The following is a 17000-nucleotide window of genomic DNA, read 5'->3' on the forward strand; positions in this document are numbered from 1 at the left end:
CAAAGAAAGAAAGAGAGAGCGCCGTCTCAATTGCATAAATGTGTTGGCAACATTTTGGTGCTCAATCATTGCCAACCTAACTGTGCAAGTTGTGCAATAAGACTTCTATTTGTGTTGCTGTGGAATTGAAACAGGTATCGATATCATTGGAGTCTTACTCAGTATCGTATCTAAGTTTAAAAATCTATCGTTGTTACAAACTCTAAAGCAAAGACATGCTCAGATAATACACTCTATACTTAACACGACCTCGATGTTTCTGTCTGTGTCACACACACACAGATGATCTTATATAACTTCACTACATGTACATGTTGCACCCTTCCCCACTACTTTTAGTCTGAGTGTGTCAAACTGTGAAACTCAAAACACATTCATTGTCTTTAACGATGTTATGATTTATGAAGAGGTTAAAAACATTTCATTAGGCTTGTCTAACAACAACAATGACGTTTGTGTAGGTTTAAAAGTGACATTGTTAAAATGCAAAAAAGGCATTTATTTAATATTGATTATTTAAAGTTCCAATCAGTGAGATGTGTAGAGAGTGAGATGATAAAGTGATCTTACTCTCTGATCATTAAGGAAACATGCTATGTTGAAGTGCTGGCTTCTCTGACAACAATGCAACAGCCAGTATGTCCTCCTTCTAACTTTAGATTCTGCTCCTGAATGCTCTGGATTTGTTTGGACCACAGAAGGTAGGCGCTTTTAAGGCGACCCCCCAGAAGGCCGTTTTGGACGCCCCTCAGTTTGTCAGATATGAGAGCAGTTATCAGGTCAACAGGTGTTGCAGTGATGGAAGCGGTCAAGAGAAGTGGTTCAGATAGAAGTGATTGTACCCGACCTAAAAAGCCTCTGCATGTTTCTAATAAGCTCCACGAGCAGAAACGTGCTCAAACTAGGATCAATATTGGAGATGCTTTTGAAAAATGGAGAGAGGTTAGAACACAGAAAGGTTTACAGACCCATGCAGAGCTGGATAAACACTGACGCTTCAGTGTTTCAGAAAGCTTCAGAAAGCCAATCAGCATTTAGATTCAGCGTTCTAAACGATCGATCTGACTCAGCCACTAACCACCTATTTTCCTGGGAGCTCTTGAGCTCTCTCAGGCTCCTTGAGATTGTTTGGTTGACGGCCTGCCAGACAGAAAATAACTTTTACCTGCTTTTTGTAAAGTGTCTCGAGATAACACTTGTTATGAGTTGACGCTATACAAATAAAAACTGATTGATTGATTGACCTCCATCCAGTGAACGAGCATTTTCAAAGTTGTATTCTCTTCCTCTTAAAGACAGGCCTGACGTAGCCTGCACTTTTTTACTCGTGTCAAATCTGCATTATGATGTTCAGTCAAACCGTGGCGGCCTTTCAGTCGCTCTCTCTCCCTTCAGAAGCTGGAGAGCCCAGCAGCCATAATTGTGATCAATGAATCCCGATGTCTGTTCGTTTCAGGATCTGAGAGCAGACTCCATGAACCTGACCGTCTCTGACACTCCCACTGCCTCAGACATACAAACTGTTCTGTGCAGGCAGCGTAGGAAGATGGAAGCTGAAACGCAGGGTTGCAGAGAGAGAGAGCTCTATGAGCCAAATAGCAATAAAGCATCAGACTGCAGAGACGAGACTTTATGCATTTTCCCCCTTGTGGGCTTTTTGGTGATAAAATAAAACAAAAAACTGAGAAGCAGAAATACTCTTCAAATGATATTTGACAGAATTTATATTCAATTTTGCATCAAAGGAAGCTTTAATTTGAAGGAAAGCCTCATAGGCAATTCAATAATTCAAGATGGGGAATGAAAAGTGCCACAGCCTGCTCACCGTAGCGTTACATTTATTCCAAAGAGCCGACTGACTGAACGGAAAGGAAGTGAAGAGAGCCGGGCAGCGCCGGAGAGCCGGAGAGCCGGAGAGCCAGAGAGCCGGAGAGCCGAGGCTTTTAACTGAGAACATATCTGCAACAAGAGAGATGTTTTACTGGATCCTTTTACATGAGAAGACGTCAGATATGAAGAGAGAAGAGAGAGAGAGAGAGAGAGAGAGAGAGAGAGCAGGAGACAATAAACGGATAACCTTCGATTCTCTGTTAGGATAAAAAAAAGGGACATATTTTTTTACTGTGCAAAGTGTTTCCCAGGCAACAGCAGCATCGGGACCTTTGGAAAGCTGCAGGAACCTTTATATTTAGTTCTCTAAAAACGAAGGCTGAGTAAAATGCAGCCTTCATTTCTGCTAAGCAGTTCCTCTCACGTCTCCCTAATGCAGGTGTAAAATACCTGGATTTACAAGACAGCTCAGTACAGTGTTACTTCAAAAAGTGGTGCCTAAGGCTGGAACAAAAAGAACACTGCAACTATGGTGTTATTTCCTTAAAAAAAAAAAAGAGAGAGAGATCCTCCTAACCTCATCTTCAACTCCCTCTTCCTCCCCCCCTCTCTCACCTCACCCCGTTTTCTTCCCATCCAGTTCACGTCCAGGTTGGGATTTCCCAGGGTTCCCCCTCAGGACCCGGGTCGGTAAAGGCTCTGGCAGTAAAGTAGAGTTGAAAGCTCAGCTGGAGGTGCATCACTGATCCGCTCTGATGCTAAGCTCAGCTCGCTGCCTCCCTCACTGCTTTAACTATTTTCCCAGAGTAACAACAGGCAGACCTGAGATCTGGGTAACGGCCCCGGCTGAATGACAAGTGCTTTCTTTCTATGCAGTTGGCTGCTTTGTGAGGAAAAAACTCAGTAACCTTTTGTGTGACAAACTGATAACTGTCCTGTGGGAAGGAACGGGACACTACAGAGAAAAGCTGAGAGAGACATGAAGAACCGCTGAGTTCTTCTACATACAGGATGCAATCAAAGCAACAAAATGTAACTTTCCCACCTCAGAGTAGATGTTTCATTTGGTGCCTTTGATGCTGCAGGTCTGATGAATGTGAGGGGGGCTGTGATTGGATGACAGGTCTCACCTGTGATGAGTGCATGATGGGATACTGGCCGTGTCAGAGCTGATCTAGGATCAGTAAAGTGTCCTCTAGTGATTACAGAGAACTAACATCTACATAGGGGACAAAGTGCATACCGCTCAAAACTGACAAATTTAGTCTGAAATAATGTGATATCTCGGCTAACTGCCCATTTTTACAAAGTCCGCAATACGGCGCCGTTCGATTGCCACTCAGGTCGATGCTCCTGTTTCCACGGCAACTGCGCAGATTGTCTCCTGAGCGCCACACTGCGCCCTGATCCGTTTCAAATGTGCTCTGAGTTTATTTTAACGTAGCCCGTAGAAAGCACGCTTCAAGTTGGACTGAAAAAAAATCGACCAGGACAGGAAGTTAGAAAGAAACGCATAGATCGTCCGGTCAGTTTCAAAATAAAACACAATATACATACTGTTAGAATTAGTTTTGGTATTTAGTTTACTTGTTTATTTAATTGTTCTACACGTTTTCTTTATTTAGAATAGATATTTGGGTAATATTTTCTTTTGCTAGTTGTTCGTTTAGTAAATTTAGTTTTGCATTAGTATTTTTGTTAGGTATTTGGGTAACACTGTGGGAACCTGAGGTTATTTAGGTAAGAGGCAGGTAGAGGACCAGCATGCACCTGGGTGGGCCTATTGTTTTTTTACCAGCACAAGAGAGGCAGCAGGAGACACGACTTTCTTTGTTCTTTTGTTTTCTTTCTTTTGAACTCCTATTTGTTCAGGATGTTCTTTAACAGGACTGAGTATGTTCAGTAGACATAAAGACCCTGACCATGATCCTCTGACTGTCTGATTATTTGTGTTTTGAATTAGTTTCTGTACTTTTGTGCGACTTTCAGCACTCTGCTGCCTCTTGTGGAAGCAGTTTTCCCCTTTTTGTTGGAAACAGTTTATAAAATATGAAGTGGTTAACAAAATATGTCAACATATTTCCCTCTGTCTCCATGCTCTATGAAAACAGCACTTCAAATCCACAATCCAAATGCCAGAGGAGTGTCACACAGCCCCTCCCTGTTCTTCGATCAATACGTCGGAGACAACAGTTGTTGTTCCTGGGAAACAGCTGAAGACAAACAAACACTCACATGATTCAGTACAGCTGCCAAACGCTGGACATGTGGTCACCTTTAAGAGCGGGCTAATGGGAGAAGAATTACAGAGAGGACAGACATGTTCACATGTCTCACACAGGCTGCCAGCACAGTCATGAGACTCCACCACACAAACTCAAATCTGCGTCTGCGAGTCTGTCGACACAACGACATTCGCATGCGAGAGGCGAGGGCGCAGTGCTGTGTTTGCTTTGCATACTACCTGCATACGTGTGTGTGTGTGTGTGTGTGTGTGTGTGTGTGTGTGTGTGTGGAGTGAAGCAGGGCAGAGCGATGCAAACTTTACCAGACTATTCCACACTGTTTCCAAAGCTAAATGTGGATTCTGTTGCTGCAGAAAGCTGAGGGATGTTTTTCCTGAATTGCCTTGGCAACACTTTCCTCACAGCTGGAAAGGGAATGTAAACACATACCAGCCTCCACAACTTCCATAAAACCAGCGCCTGATGAAGAGAGCGCCTCTATGGAAATGTATCTCCACCGTCTCCTCACTCTTATTTATAGTGCAGCGATGGAGCGCTAGCTAGCTGGCAGAGGATGAGTAAGAGCACAGTGAGAAATGGAAATGTCTAGTATCTCCACGCCGCCGCTCTCTCTGCTCACAGCTTCATTTCAATCACAGGCTTTGAACAGGCGCTCACAAAAAAAACTGCTGACAAACATTCCCTCTGTGTCACAACACAAGCAGGTTTTTTTTTTTGAGTGTGAAGTTGTGAGAAGCTTCTTGTGTGCGTTTCAACCCGACGGGTTCTCATGGCAGACAGCGGTGTGACGACAGAGGGGCAAGCTGGGGCACCGCTGACCATTTTTGACTTTCAGTGTGTGGAATAAGGATGAGGAGACCAACAGGGGCATTTTCCAGGTCAATGACTTATCCCTCTAAATCAGGGGTGGGGCAACAGGTGGCCCTTGGGCCACCTGTTGCCCCACACATGTGGCCCCCATCAACCCTCAATGTGGCCCTCAGGTCAATTTTTACATATCAATTAATTGGAAACATGAAGAAAACTTGACAAAATCAGCCATGAAATCATGAAAAACAGAAATATGTCCATAATAATATTTGATTGCTGGTATATGTCGAGTTAAATTTGAGACATAATCGACTGTAATCGTTTTTTGTATTCTACAATTTGACCCTCTGGCAGTGAGAATTAAATGAATGTGGCCCCTTGCTGTGACAGAAGTTGCCCATCCCTGCTCTAAATCAATCAAGAGGATGTTTGTGCACAGATGCAAAAAAAACAACAAGATGTTTACTTCCACTTGTACAAATATTAGATTCATAATATGAGTGTGTCACACCTGCAGCTCAGAGCAGAGCAGAGCCCTCATCACCTCCACAGCTGAAGTCTGGAAAACTCAAAGTCCTCTCCGTTTTAGCTGATGTTGTTAATTAGCATTAGCCTCTATATGACCACATTCATGCCGTGCTTATTTATTCCACCCTGCAGTAAAGATGAGCTCCCACAAACAGCATTAAGTTAACTCGATGACCGAGAAACGCTGATTACGGCTGTCAGCTTTCATTAACAAAGACACTCACTCTCAATGACCGCTAATGAGACCACGAGTCGCCATCGTTTAATTCAAACACCATCATGCTACTTAAGACGCTGCCGCTCTTATAATTGGATATCTGGTATTAAAACCCCGTGCACTCGTGCGGCTGTGAGTCAACACTTTGAGGAGTTTCTTTGAACCCAAAGAAAACAAAAAAAACTGAAGAACGGGGAAATCTTCAACGTCACAAAGTTCATCAACAAAGGAGCCATTCACTTCCTGGAGGTGCCTTTGAGCACAGACGAGATATGATCTGTCTCGAACACACCGTCCCCTCTGAGTGCCACTTTGTAAAGCATGACGCGGTGTTTTAGTGCACGCCATGATGGATGAGTCGGCTCAAATGACAATAGAGACGATGTCAAACCTGTGACTAGAGATGAACGAGTCAGAGAGCCCTTCATCTGAGATATGCAAATTTCACATCAGCATGTTGTTTTCTGAATGCCTGTTCACGCATCATGACCCTCCTTCTTCCTCTCTAACACGCCTGCATTGCCCCGTTCAACTTGTCTGTGTGTGTGTGTGTGTGTGTGTGTGTGTGAGATCAGATGTTCTTACAGGTCACCGTCTCTTTAATGACTTTGTATCTTGTGACTGAATCTGTGGTTTTTAAGTTTTGCATCTCTAAGCTGCTGCTGAAAACATCCCATTTCCTGACGTGACTCTTTCACAATAAAAGCTTTTCAACTACAGGACATAATAGCGGGGACTTTTATTGTGAAGGGTTTGTGGGTAGACACCTTTTTTGTGTTGTTCTTGTGTTTTTTTTAATATATGTTTTGGGACTTTTCACCTTTAGAGGACGGCTGAAGAGAGACGGGAAGTGTTTGGAGGAGAGAGAGAAGGGGAGAGCACGATACAAAGAAATCTACACAGACAGTGAAAGCTGATGATTCATATTTAAAGACATATATAAATAAGTAGCACCGTCGAGGTCTCTTTAGTGATACTCTCAAAGCATCGTTATGAGTGTAGTCTCTTGCTGTTTGATGTCGGGGTGTAGCCGCTTAGTGACAAAGAGCACATGAGATCAACAGACTCCGTGTGTGTGTGTGTGTGTGTGTGTGTGTGTGTGTGTGTGTGTGTGTGTGTGTGTGTGTGTGTGTGTGTGTGTGTGTGTGTGTGTGTGTGTGGAGGGAAAAAGAACAAAATCAAATAAAGAGCAGGGCGGTCAGTCAACAGAAACCCTCCATGTTCACCTTCCTGCCTCCGTTTATATTCTGAACTGGGATGTGATCATTTGACCGTATTTCCCCGGTCGGTTACATTTATATAATATCTTTCTAAAAGGATTATCTGGTCAGAACCTCGAGTCCACAGAGGGTATAAAGACCACCGTTAAAATGACATGTGTGTGTGTGTGTGTGTGTGTGTGTGAGCCTTCAAAGTGCTGAGGCAGCAGAAGACGGTCTTAACCCCCCCACTGCACCCATCACATATTTGACCCCCCACCCTCATGTCCATATGACCCCAGATCTCCAGCTCGGCTCTTGTGCCTTTTTTTCACATGCGTCTGCAGCCATTGATCCGCTCCTTCTGATGCAGGAGGTCATTAAAACAAACGAGGCTTAAAGTCTTTCTGTGATTTTTCACACTTAAATATAATAGAAATTATCTCCTCTGAAAATAACTCTGTGAGTCATGACTGTCTACAATGGGTGAACAGACGACTGTGTCCAATTTGTCCTGTAATTGTATTTGTTTTATGTTTTTTGTTAGGTTTGAAAGTTGAAATGTAGCTTTTGTGCTAATTCCGGCATATTTACATGGATACTATTTTGTTGATATGTTGATTAATGTGCACTGTCCTAATTAGATAAATAAATAAATAAATAAAACGACTTAGATTTGAGGTGCAGCCCGCCAAACAATATCTCAAAATCCACCAGTCATCAGGTTGGAGAGATACAAGCTCGGGGCGATATTTGAACATCTGCTAATCAGGACTAATTAAACAATGGGACTTAAGAGGCCATTGTTGGACTGAGGTGTGCATCTTGTTTTGTTTCCTCCCTGGGCTGTGTGTGCTCGTGTGTCCGACCACGGCTCTGCTACAATCTGGGTAATTACAGCGCAAACAAAGCAGGCGCCAGGCCGAACACTGAGGCCTGCTTTACCGGGGCTCATTGACTCAAAGGGATGAGCTCACAGGCCGATCAATCTCCAGTCCTAACTTCTGCTTGTGTGTAATGAGGCTGTCTGTCAGGAAACACAGGCAGCTCGTTTCAGGTGAAGTGCAATCTGGTGCTGGGAGAAAGTGAAGAGGGGAGGGTGCAGGATTTGAGGATTTGGGTGTTGAAGCTTCCCGTTGCTCTGCAGGGTGCTCGTGTGGTTTTGTGGGTGGCAGACATCCCTTTCTCCTGTCGTGACCTTTTCAGAGCGAATGTCGTCTCTAAGCAGCTGCCAGGCAACCACAAGCTTCGATGTGCCCACTGAACACCTTCCTCACCTTCAGCGGGATTTGTTGATTTTCTGATGCAGTTGTTGTTGTTGGACGTCAGGATCCTCACACTAAGGTTGTTAATACCAGAACGATCAACTACTGATGTACTTCTACTTCAAATCTAACATTATCAACACCACAGCTACAGAAGTGGAAGGCCAAGGCGTCCTACATGGTTGATTTCTTGTTTTTAAAATACCAAAAAGATGCAGACAAACGTCTTCACACCGTCAGGAGCAGGAAATGTTTACATCCAAAACACTGCTGATGCATTTGTTCCATTTAGACGGCTTGATTTGTTTCAGCTGCTGTCTCTTTAAGGCCATCCCCTACCGAACACTCTCTTCTGACTGGTCAGCTTTCTAGGAGGCAGAACGCTGCAGGGCTGTCAGGGGAGGGCTGCTCTCCAGTGCTGGGAGAAGAGAGTCTATGTCAGAGGTTTCACCGGTTTACGTCTCCTGAAATTCCTGGTTTCACATCGGGGAATTATCTTTAGCGCCGTCTGCAGGCTCATCCTGGGATTACTCCGACATACTGTACGTTCACCTCTTGATCTGACACTTTGCCCTCGTTTGGGGATCCAGCATTGTTACACTATATGTGAGTTTAAAAATGGGGATCAGAGGTCAAAAGGTCATCTTTAAAGTTTTTTTATTTTATAAAATATTGTGGTCATAAAAAGTATAAAAGTATCAAAAATGTTGACAACTTTGGTGCAAACCCATCCAGATGTTGGATCATTTCTCCAGAGTCTATATCCTAAATGTCAGGCTGCTCCTTTATTTGTCTGCTTTGCTCTACTTGTTGTGTTTCACTAGAACTTTTTTTTATCTACTTATCATCTTCCAGCTTCAATTATTGTACACATGTTTATGTTGGAAATCCGATAAAAAGTAAATGCATAAATCCATAAATAAATGTCTACTCTTATTTTGTCGGATATTTCCATCCCTTTTAATACCTAGAAGCTGCATCTGCCACAACTTAAAGAACCATTCATATCTTTCGTTTTTATTTCTACCCAGCGTTCGGTTTTTAATCCTTCTTTTGGATTTTCTTCAATCATAAAAACGTTTGTGTGAGGCAGCTTGCAGAGTAATTTCTTCGATTCTGAATATTTCCTGGTTTCCTTTAAAATCAGAATAAGGAAGGGCGGGGCTTTGTTTTGGATATTGATTGACAGTTAAAGTAGCCAATAAGGATCGATGATGTGAGCTCATGGAGACAAAAACACAGTGACAGCTTTAACTGCTAACCGCCTCATTCGTGTTAAAGGCGTTCTATGGGGCGCCCGATAGCCTAGCGCAGGGCTATCCAGTTCTATTATTCAGGGGGCCGAATTTTCAGAAAGCTAAAGGACCCGGGGTCAGACCAGCAAGCCCACCACAGCAGTACCCTAAACACAAGCTTGTGATAGGCTGCGAGCACAGGACCAAAGATGTTCTATTAGACAGGAGCGCTGTGCTGTTTTTAAAACTTTACTGGGGCAACAATGACAATCACTTCCCCCCCTCCCCCTCCCCCTCCCCCTCCCCCCCCCCCCCCGCTTATTAGTTCTTTATTTTTCAATTGTAAATAGAACTGAGCCAGAGCTGGCCTAGCGGTTATGTTGCGTGCCAAATGTACAGAGGCTATAGTCCTCACTGCAGAGGCTGTGGGTTTGAATCTCACGCTCTCTTCTCCCCACACTTCCTGTCTCTCTTCAGCCGACCTATTTAAAGGCAGAAAGGTCCAAAACATATCTAAAAAAACATAAAATAATAAAGCCGTTTTATTTGGTGCTGATTTATAAAGAGACCTTTACTGCAGGAGGAGTTTTTAAATGTCTATTTCATTTCATGTGAACATTAAGAGGAGGTCAAATCCACATGTTTGTGCAGTTGTCATGTAGTATATTTATATTAATGCAGGTTTGAACAGGTTCTATTGTGATGGCGTTGAGTGCAGCGTGCAAACCACCGCAGGACTGAAAAAGAGCAAAGGTGGCTAAAAGCTTAAAAAGGAAACAAACAGCAGCCTACTTGGCTCACTCTTCACTAAACCAACATGGAGTCTCACACGCTCAGTCCCAACAGCCACAACGACCTTAAACACAAGCAATGATGTCACACCCCTGCATACATCCTTGTTTAACCACGACCAGCGAAGCGCTCATGTCCCCGGCAACCCGACACCGCACAGATCAAAATGCATGGAGACGTCCCTGAAGCAGAGGAGAGAGAGCGTCTCTGCGTCTCAGAGATCTTAAATCAGGTCAAGGTGTAACAGACTCCAAGATGCCGAGCCCTCCTGCCATTAACCCGTGCATCGATCCAGCAGGAACCAAGAGACTACTTATGAGCTTGAGCAGCAGGGGGGAGGGGCGGCATCCAGGTGATTAGAGCGCCATTAGCATGTTTAAGTTTGCAGGGGTCCGTCTTTCTTTGATTTTGCACCCTGTATCAACCTTTTTTTCTTTTAGTTAAACTGCGACCTAATAAAGCAGAATTCTGCCCCTGCACGCTCAATAATGGATCACTTATTCTTCCGACAGAGTTTCTGAGTGACTTGTATACACGCATGAATAATTTACAGAGTAATTATCAGAAGATATCCGTCGTCAGGGATCTTGAATGCTCCACCATCTTACCTGAGAGATCTCACTCAGATGAATTCTTCTCTCATTATTTTTGTAGGGTAAAAGATGGCAGCCGTTCTCTACCCCCCAGATTGGGCGACTGTACCTGATTGGACTCTCGTTTCCGAGGTCCTCTGAGTTTGCACACATGCTATAATAATCCTATGTCTCAGTTGTGCTGGCAGTGAAAAGCAGAAATCTGTAATGAGCAGAAGAAGAAGCCCTTCTCACCCAGACTCTCTCTTTGCTTGAAAGCGGTGAGCCCGAGGCCGAGGGGAATCCTCACATCACACAATCCCAGCCTTCCTCTGAACAGCTTCCCAGCCCTTTCACTGCGTCAGTAAACACAGCCTTCATTCATTCACACACACATCATGTTACCAATTCCAATTAAGAGCTGCCACGCTGTTTAAGCCAGATCCGTCGCTCAGGCCGCCTGCTGTCTGACAGCGATGACTCGCCTCTTTCTGCACCGCCACGATATGATTTGTTTTTCTGCTTTTCACCGCACAATTGTAATTTATGGATCTGTCAGAGATATCATACAGTTCTCCATTCAATAAACCAGAGAAATGTAGATAAGTGGCAGAGCGGGTTCAGAGAAAACAGTGCTATCAGGAGGCTGAGAGGTTACCAGATACCAGACTTTTAAACCTAGAAACAGTATTAATAAACATCCAAATCATATTGATGGATGTTTCTATACCACATGGGGAAAGATGGAAGCCCAAAGCACCCAATATTAGGAAATCTCCTGTATTCATTTTCCTAATTTACAGGCAAATTCCGTCATACTGTCTTAATTACAAAAGCGCATCGTCAGCGTTTCAGTACCTAACACTGGCCGTTGAGTTTGTGCAGTTCAGACAGCGTCACCTCCGCTGATCTCTGTGTGTCAGTATCGCATCTTTATGAGACACCAAAAGGACTTCACAAACGTCAGATCATGACAATGACAAATGTATCGTTTAAAAACATGTGGTGTAAAAAAAGAAATCTAAGAATTTAAAATGTTTAAAAAACCTTTTTGTCCAAACCTCGATAGAAGAAGAAGAAATACTTAATTTATCCCACGAGGGGAAATTCTGTTTTTACACTGTGTTGGAGTGGAGAGATGTCAGAGCGAGCTGGTTTGGGGGGCCCCTCCAGCTACCAGACTAACATCAACACTGAGGCCCTTTCTGAATATCCACAGTTCAGTAGGCAGTACGTACTATTCAGTATGGAGTTTCAGTATACTGAACATTTCAGTATGGATACTAACTTCCTGGTTTTATGCAGTATAGATCAGATGCGTGCTTTCAGGAAATGAATTGTATTTAACCCACAATGTTGTGCGAAATTAAACGTAAATCGTCACGTCACATCCACTTCCAAATCAAAACAAACGAGCGTGGATTAATTTAATCAATTTTTAATCTACAGTTAAAGTCTCGATTGAAATCACTACTTTAAATTAACAACAGAAAATAAAACAAATATCTGCATTATTATAAAACCTTTCCCCCTCTATTTAAATAATGAGTTCACTATTTAAATAATGAGTTCACTATTTAAATAATGAGTTCACTATTTAAATGTCTTTATTGGTTTATTTTATATTCTGTATATTACTGTCTTTCATTTGTTCTTTATGTACTGTATGTTATTTAGTTATTTAATCTTTGACTTGATTTACATTGTGATATTGTTTTTGTTTACCTGACTGTATATGAGCATTACTCTTCTTGAATAAAGCTAAAAAATATAAAATAAAACGGGTGAATGTGGCCGGTTCGGGAAACGTAAATGACGTCACTTCCTCACTGAATGAATCAGAAGAGGTAGGCACAAATATCTGCCTACTGAACAGTAGGTACTAAACAGGCTGACTGACAGGCTGAGTAGGTACTTGACAATTCGGATACAGCCTTAGTCCGCACCAGGACTTGAACTGGCAACCCTGCATTTCCAAACCCAACTCCCTCCACTCTGAGCTACTGCTGCTTCTTCTTTTCTTGCTTTAGGAAAAGGCAGATGAGACATGAGACCATTTTGAAAACGACACCCTCTATTCATCAGAAGCTGAATTAGTCTCCACCCATCACTCAGTCGACGATGTCCCTGCACACAGCGAGCATCCGTCCTCCTCAGCCGCTCGTCTTAACTCACCATGAACTTCTACAATCAATACTGGTTTGAAGGAGAGGTCGGCCCCTCCGCCTCGCGCTCTAATTAGCTGCATATTAGAGACTCTAGATATTTAGCGGGGGCACGGTTCAAGCACGCTGAAACAAGGCGGGGTCAGTTTGGTGACAGGGAACGATGCATCTTTTCCCTTTTCTTATAAACGAGAGCTCGGACTAGAAAAGACGACATGTAGTCTACTTTTAAAAAGTGAGGCCAATGAAGAAGTGGCATTAACCTGCATTCTTCCTTGTAGCCAGTAGGGGGCGACTCCACTGGATGCAAAAGGACAACAATCAATATGTTTTTTTTTTTAAATGCTAAATTGGTTTGCAAATATACAGAGCATACCGCCGAGTTATCGTCGATGGCAGAGCCTCGTTTTCTGCTAAATCTTCAACCTGTTGTCTCTGTGAGTTGGACGACCTCGTACACAGAAGTCAGAGGCAGATAGCGTCCGTCGCCGTAAAAAAAAAAAAAAAAGGGCTCACGATTCATTTTTAATTTCACAGACTTGAACTGATTTTTCATTCTGTCTTGTGGGATATGGTTGCAAACACCTGTAAGTTACCCTTCAGTGTGCGGCTCCCTGTTAAAGAACAAGTCGTCTCCACGTCTCAGGGTTGGTGGGTCAAAAAAGAAATGGGCCTTTTAATCTGTCTGCTACATGTGTTCACTTTGAGCTCCAAGAAGACAAAATGTCAAACGAGCGGCTTCAGAAACAGATCGGTGACAAAGCTGCGGTAAGAGTCCACTTGGTCTTTAAAACGATCTACAGTGAGGACTGAACGTTTGACCCGCTGCGAGTTACCGGAAGTCAAATGCAAAAAGGAGAGAAGGCGGCCGAGTCCATTATCAACAACGGGCGTCCTATTGTTTAGTCTTTCTGGCCTGCAGGTAAAACAAACAGTTCATCCATTGTACTCTGCTGCTCCTGTCTGATTTGAAAGTTCCCAAGGTTTTATGTAAATCAAGATGTAAAAAAGAGTGATGAGATGAATATAACATGTTTTTTCAAGTTCAAAGAAGCCCACAGCTACAATCATAGTAGCCTACTTACTGGACTGAAAGAGTAAGAGTCATGATCAGAGGACGACCAAAGAACGCATCAAGAGAGAGAGACCGAACACAAACTGAAGTGCAGGTGTTAGCATTTAGCGTTTTTTTAATTTGTACAGTCTATGGAGTTAGCACGCTAACAGAGCTGTAGTCAGGCAGTTTTAGGAGTGGAGGAGACAAACCCAGTGACCCACACACAACCACAGAAAACACCTCCATGTGGGAACACGTCCACACGTCCTTTTCTATTTGCCATGCACCTTAACAGCCTCTGCACTACATCACCTTATTCTATCCATTTTATATCAGTACTCAGACAGTTCTGGTTACTTTTTCATTTCATTTCATTTCATTTATTATACAGGAAAGTTTAAAAGTAACATTAAGTTACAGTTTAACGGGCCTGACTCAGTTTAAAACTGGTTTCCAGCAGGTTCCTGTTCTGCAGAACATGAAACATAAACCACAGTCATGACACGTCAAGACAAACACATTTACAGGACATTAGCCTGGGATAGGCAGATACAGACACATAGAAGCAGTACAGATACTGCGAACAGTACATGAACAATACATGAGTGCAGGTGTAAGTGTGGAGAAGGTGTTGTTTGTATGTATTTTTGAAATATGAGGTAGATGGTAAAGTTCTAATGTGATGGGGAATGTCATTCCAAATTTTGGTGTATGTATAAACTATGTACTTTATTCCTGTTGTTTCTTATCCATCATTGCACTACGGTCACTTTATTTATCTCATATTTACCTTTTATAGTTATATTATATTAGTTCTGTTGTTCCATTATTCTCCATGCTCCTTATAACTTATTATTTAGTATTTGCCTACTTGCACATAGCTCTGTATATATATATTTATTTCTCGTTTACTGCACATAGTTCTGTTTACATCTGTTAGTCCAATCACTGTCCACTTATATCTACTCTTTTATATTTTGTATTTTAAGTTAAGTTTAAGCTTTAAGTTGTATTTAAATTGACACTTTATATTTTAGGTTTAAAATGTTTCGTCTACCTTCACTGTTGTTAATTTACTGCTCTGTGTGCCTTTGAATTGACCCCCGGGGACAAATAAAGGTTTTTGAATTGAATTGAATAACTGTCGATCTTTGACAGATGTGGGCGTCGCCGAGCTTCATTCTAAACTAAACTGTGCTCAGACTAAAAGAATCCCCACCGCTCATTTGGACCCTGGCATTGCCACAGATTAGTTTTCGCCGTCACAATAATGTGCCCACTCGCATATCTAATGCGTCTGCCAATGACCTTCAGGTTGTAGTCGGCAGCCTCACCTGCCCCTCCTGGCGAGAGGGGGACGCCACCGAGAGATGAGAGCGGGGGTAACCAAGCGTCCCTTCCATCCATCATCACATTACACACACGTTGGCCTGCCGTTAATGTGCTTTCCAGACTCGACTGGAGACACGCTGGGCCACACAGAAAACATGGGAAGCAGCTAATTAGTCTCTGCCAACGGCGGAGGTTCACCAGTCATTTACCACCTCAAGGGTGAAAACCCTCCACAGTGCTAATGAGGACTTTGTCCATCACAAAGGTCTCATCCATTCAGGCGCCAAAGCCATCACCGTAATGAACAACACACTGCAGAAAGCATGCAGCCCCCTCGGCCTATCAGGAACTCTATAATGGCTGCTCTGTATATGCTAACAGGGAGACAGATGGAAGGGGCGGGACTCTTCAGTAGGAGTCTAATTCTGAACTCCGTCCACCTTTCAGGACGTTTCTCTTTGACCGCAGGGCGAACAGCTGGTGAGCGCGAGAAAGGTAACCGAGCCGAGCGGGTTGCGGTGACGCGATGGACTCAGAGAGCGCGCGGGGAAATTAGCAGGAGAAAGCACGGGGGGGGGGCAGGACAGGCTGCGGCATGTCTGGAGATCTCACAGAGGGAGAAGCTGAGGGACAGTTTCTCTGCATGCACAAAAACAATGAAAAAGATTTTGAAAATGCATGCAGTCATAGAGTGACAAAGCAAACAGCTGTTCATGGAGTAGGTGTACGAATACCTGCAGCTCAGCAGAAGCTGTTTTGCATGTTGAGTCAGTGCATGCGGTGCAGACTTTTTTTAGTTCTTTGGAGTATGTTTGATGTTTTTTTTCATCCCTGGAGTCTAAACTTCTTGAGCTAATAGAGTATGTAAGTCACTAAACCAAAGGAATTAATTAAAGAATATAAATGATGCTTTAAAGAAATAATCAGATCACCTGTATTGTTATCATTTATTTCAAATTAAAGGCTTTAGATTTTTATTTATTGAGCACCAGCATGAAACCAAAACAACTGGCACTGCTTTGTTGTGTTAGCATGCTAATGCTAGCGATCTTTATTCTGCTGGTATCTTCACACTGCATGTAAATTTACCTGAAATGAGCGTGATCTAGAAACACAGTTAAGCAGTGAGTACAGTATGTTATTCTTCTTTTCTCTAGTCCCTCAATTAAACAACTTTTATACGTGAGGGGAGGAGTCAGCCGGCTGTCCGGGCGATGTAAACAAAGTGAAGATAGGACTCTGAAAACTCTGAAAACATCACAGACAGTGGGACTCGGGTGTTACACCCATTGTAGACAGTCATGACTCACTGAGTTATTTTCAGAGGATATTCTTGATTTCTATTATATTTAAGTGTGAACAATCACATATTAAGACTTTAACAATCAAAAACATTTTAAAACAAATCAATTCTAACAGTTTAAATGTAACCAAAGTAATTTGAACTCTGTACATTTGTGGGAATATAAAGGAGTATCAGGAGGTAGCAGCTCAGTCTGCAAGGACTTGGGGTTGGGAACGGGAGGGTCACTGGTTCAAGTCCCTGTGCGGACCAAGACTGGAAGACTGGTCTGTTAGCTGGAGAGGTGCCAGTTCACATCCTCAGGTGCCCTTGAGCAAGGCATTAAAATCTCTCCATTAGTGCGTGTCCATCGGATCCTGTTTGATTCCGTGTTGTTGCATGTGTATGTATTTCAGCAAAAATTGAATTTCCCCTTGCAGGTTTAATAAAGTAAATCTTGACGATCCCTA

The 17000-nt window shown here is 43.0% G+C and overlaps 1 protein-coding gene across 3 annotated transcripts in view; it reads right to left on the bottom strand.

Annotated features, from left to right (window-relative positions):
• Window positions 1–17000, bottom strand: part of mcu (mitochondrial calcium uniporter) — an 83939-nt gene that overhangs the window by 58639 nt on the left and 8300 nt on the right. Inside the window, exon 1 of one of the 3 annotated variants that reach the window (XM_065959818.1) lies at window positions 1826–1972. The exons of the other annotated variants lie outside the window; for them this stretch is intronic. Coding sequence (XP_065815890.1) covers window positions 1826–1957 — 132 coding nt within the window. The 5' untranslated portion in view covers window positions 1958–1972. Of the gene's footprint in view, window positions 1–1825; window positions 1973–17000 lie in introns of those variants that run through there. 3 annotated transcript variants of the gene reach the window in all.

This window comes from Labrus bergylta, chromosome 10 (assembly GCF_963930695.1).
Source record: "Labrus bergylta chromosome 10, fLabBer1.1, whole genome shotgun sequence".
Lineage (NCBI taxonomy): Eukaryota > Metazoa > Chordata > Actinopteri > Labriformes > Labridae > Labrus > Labrus bergylta.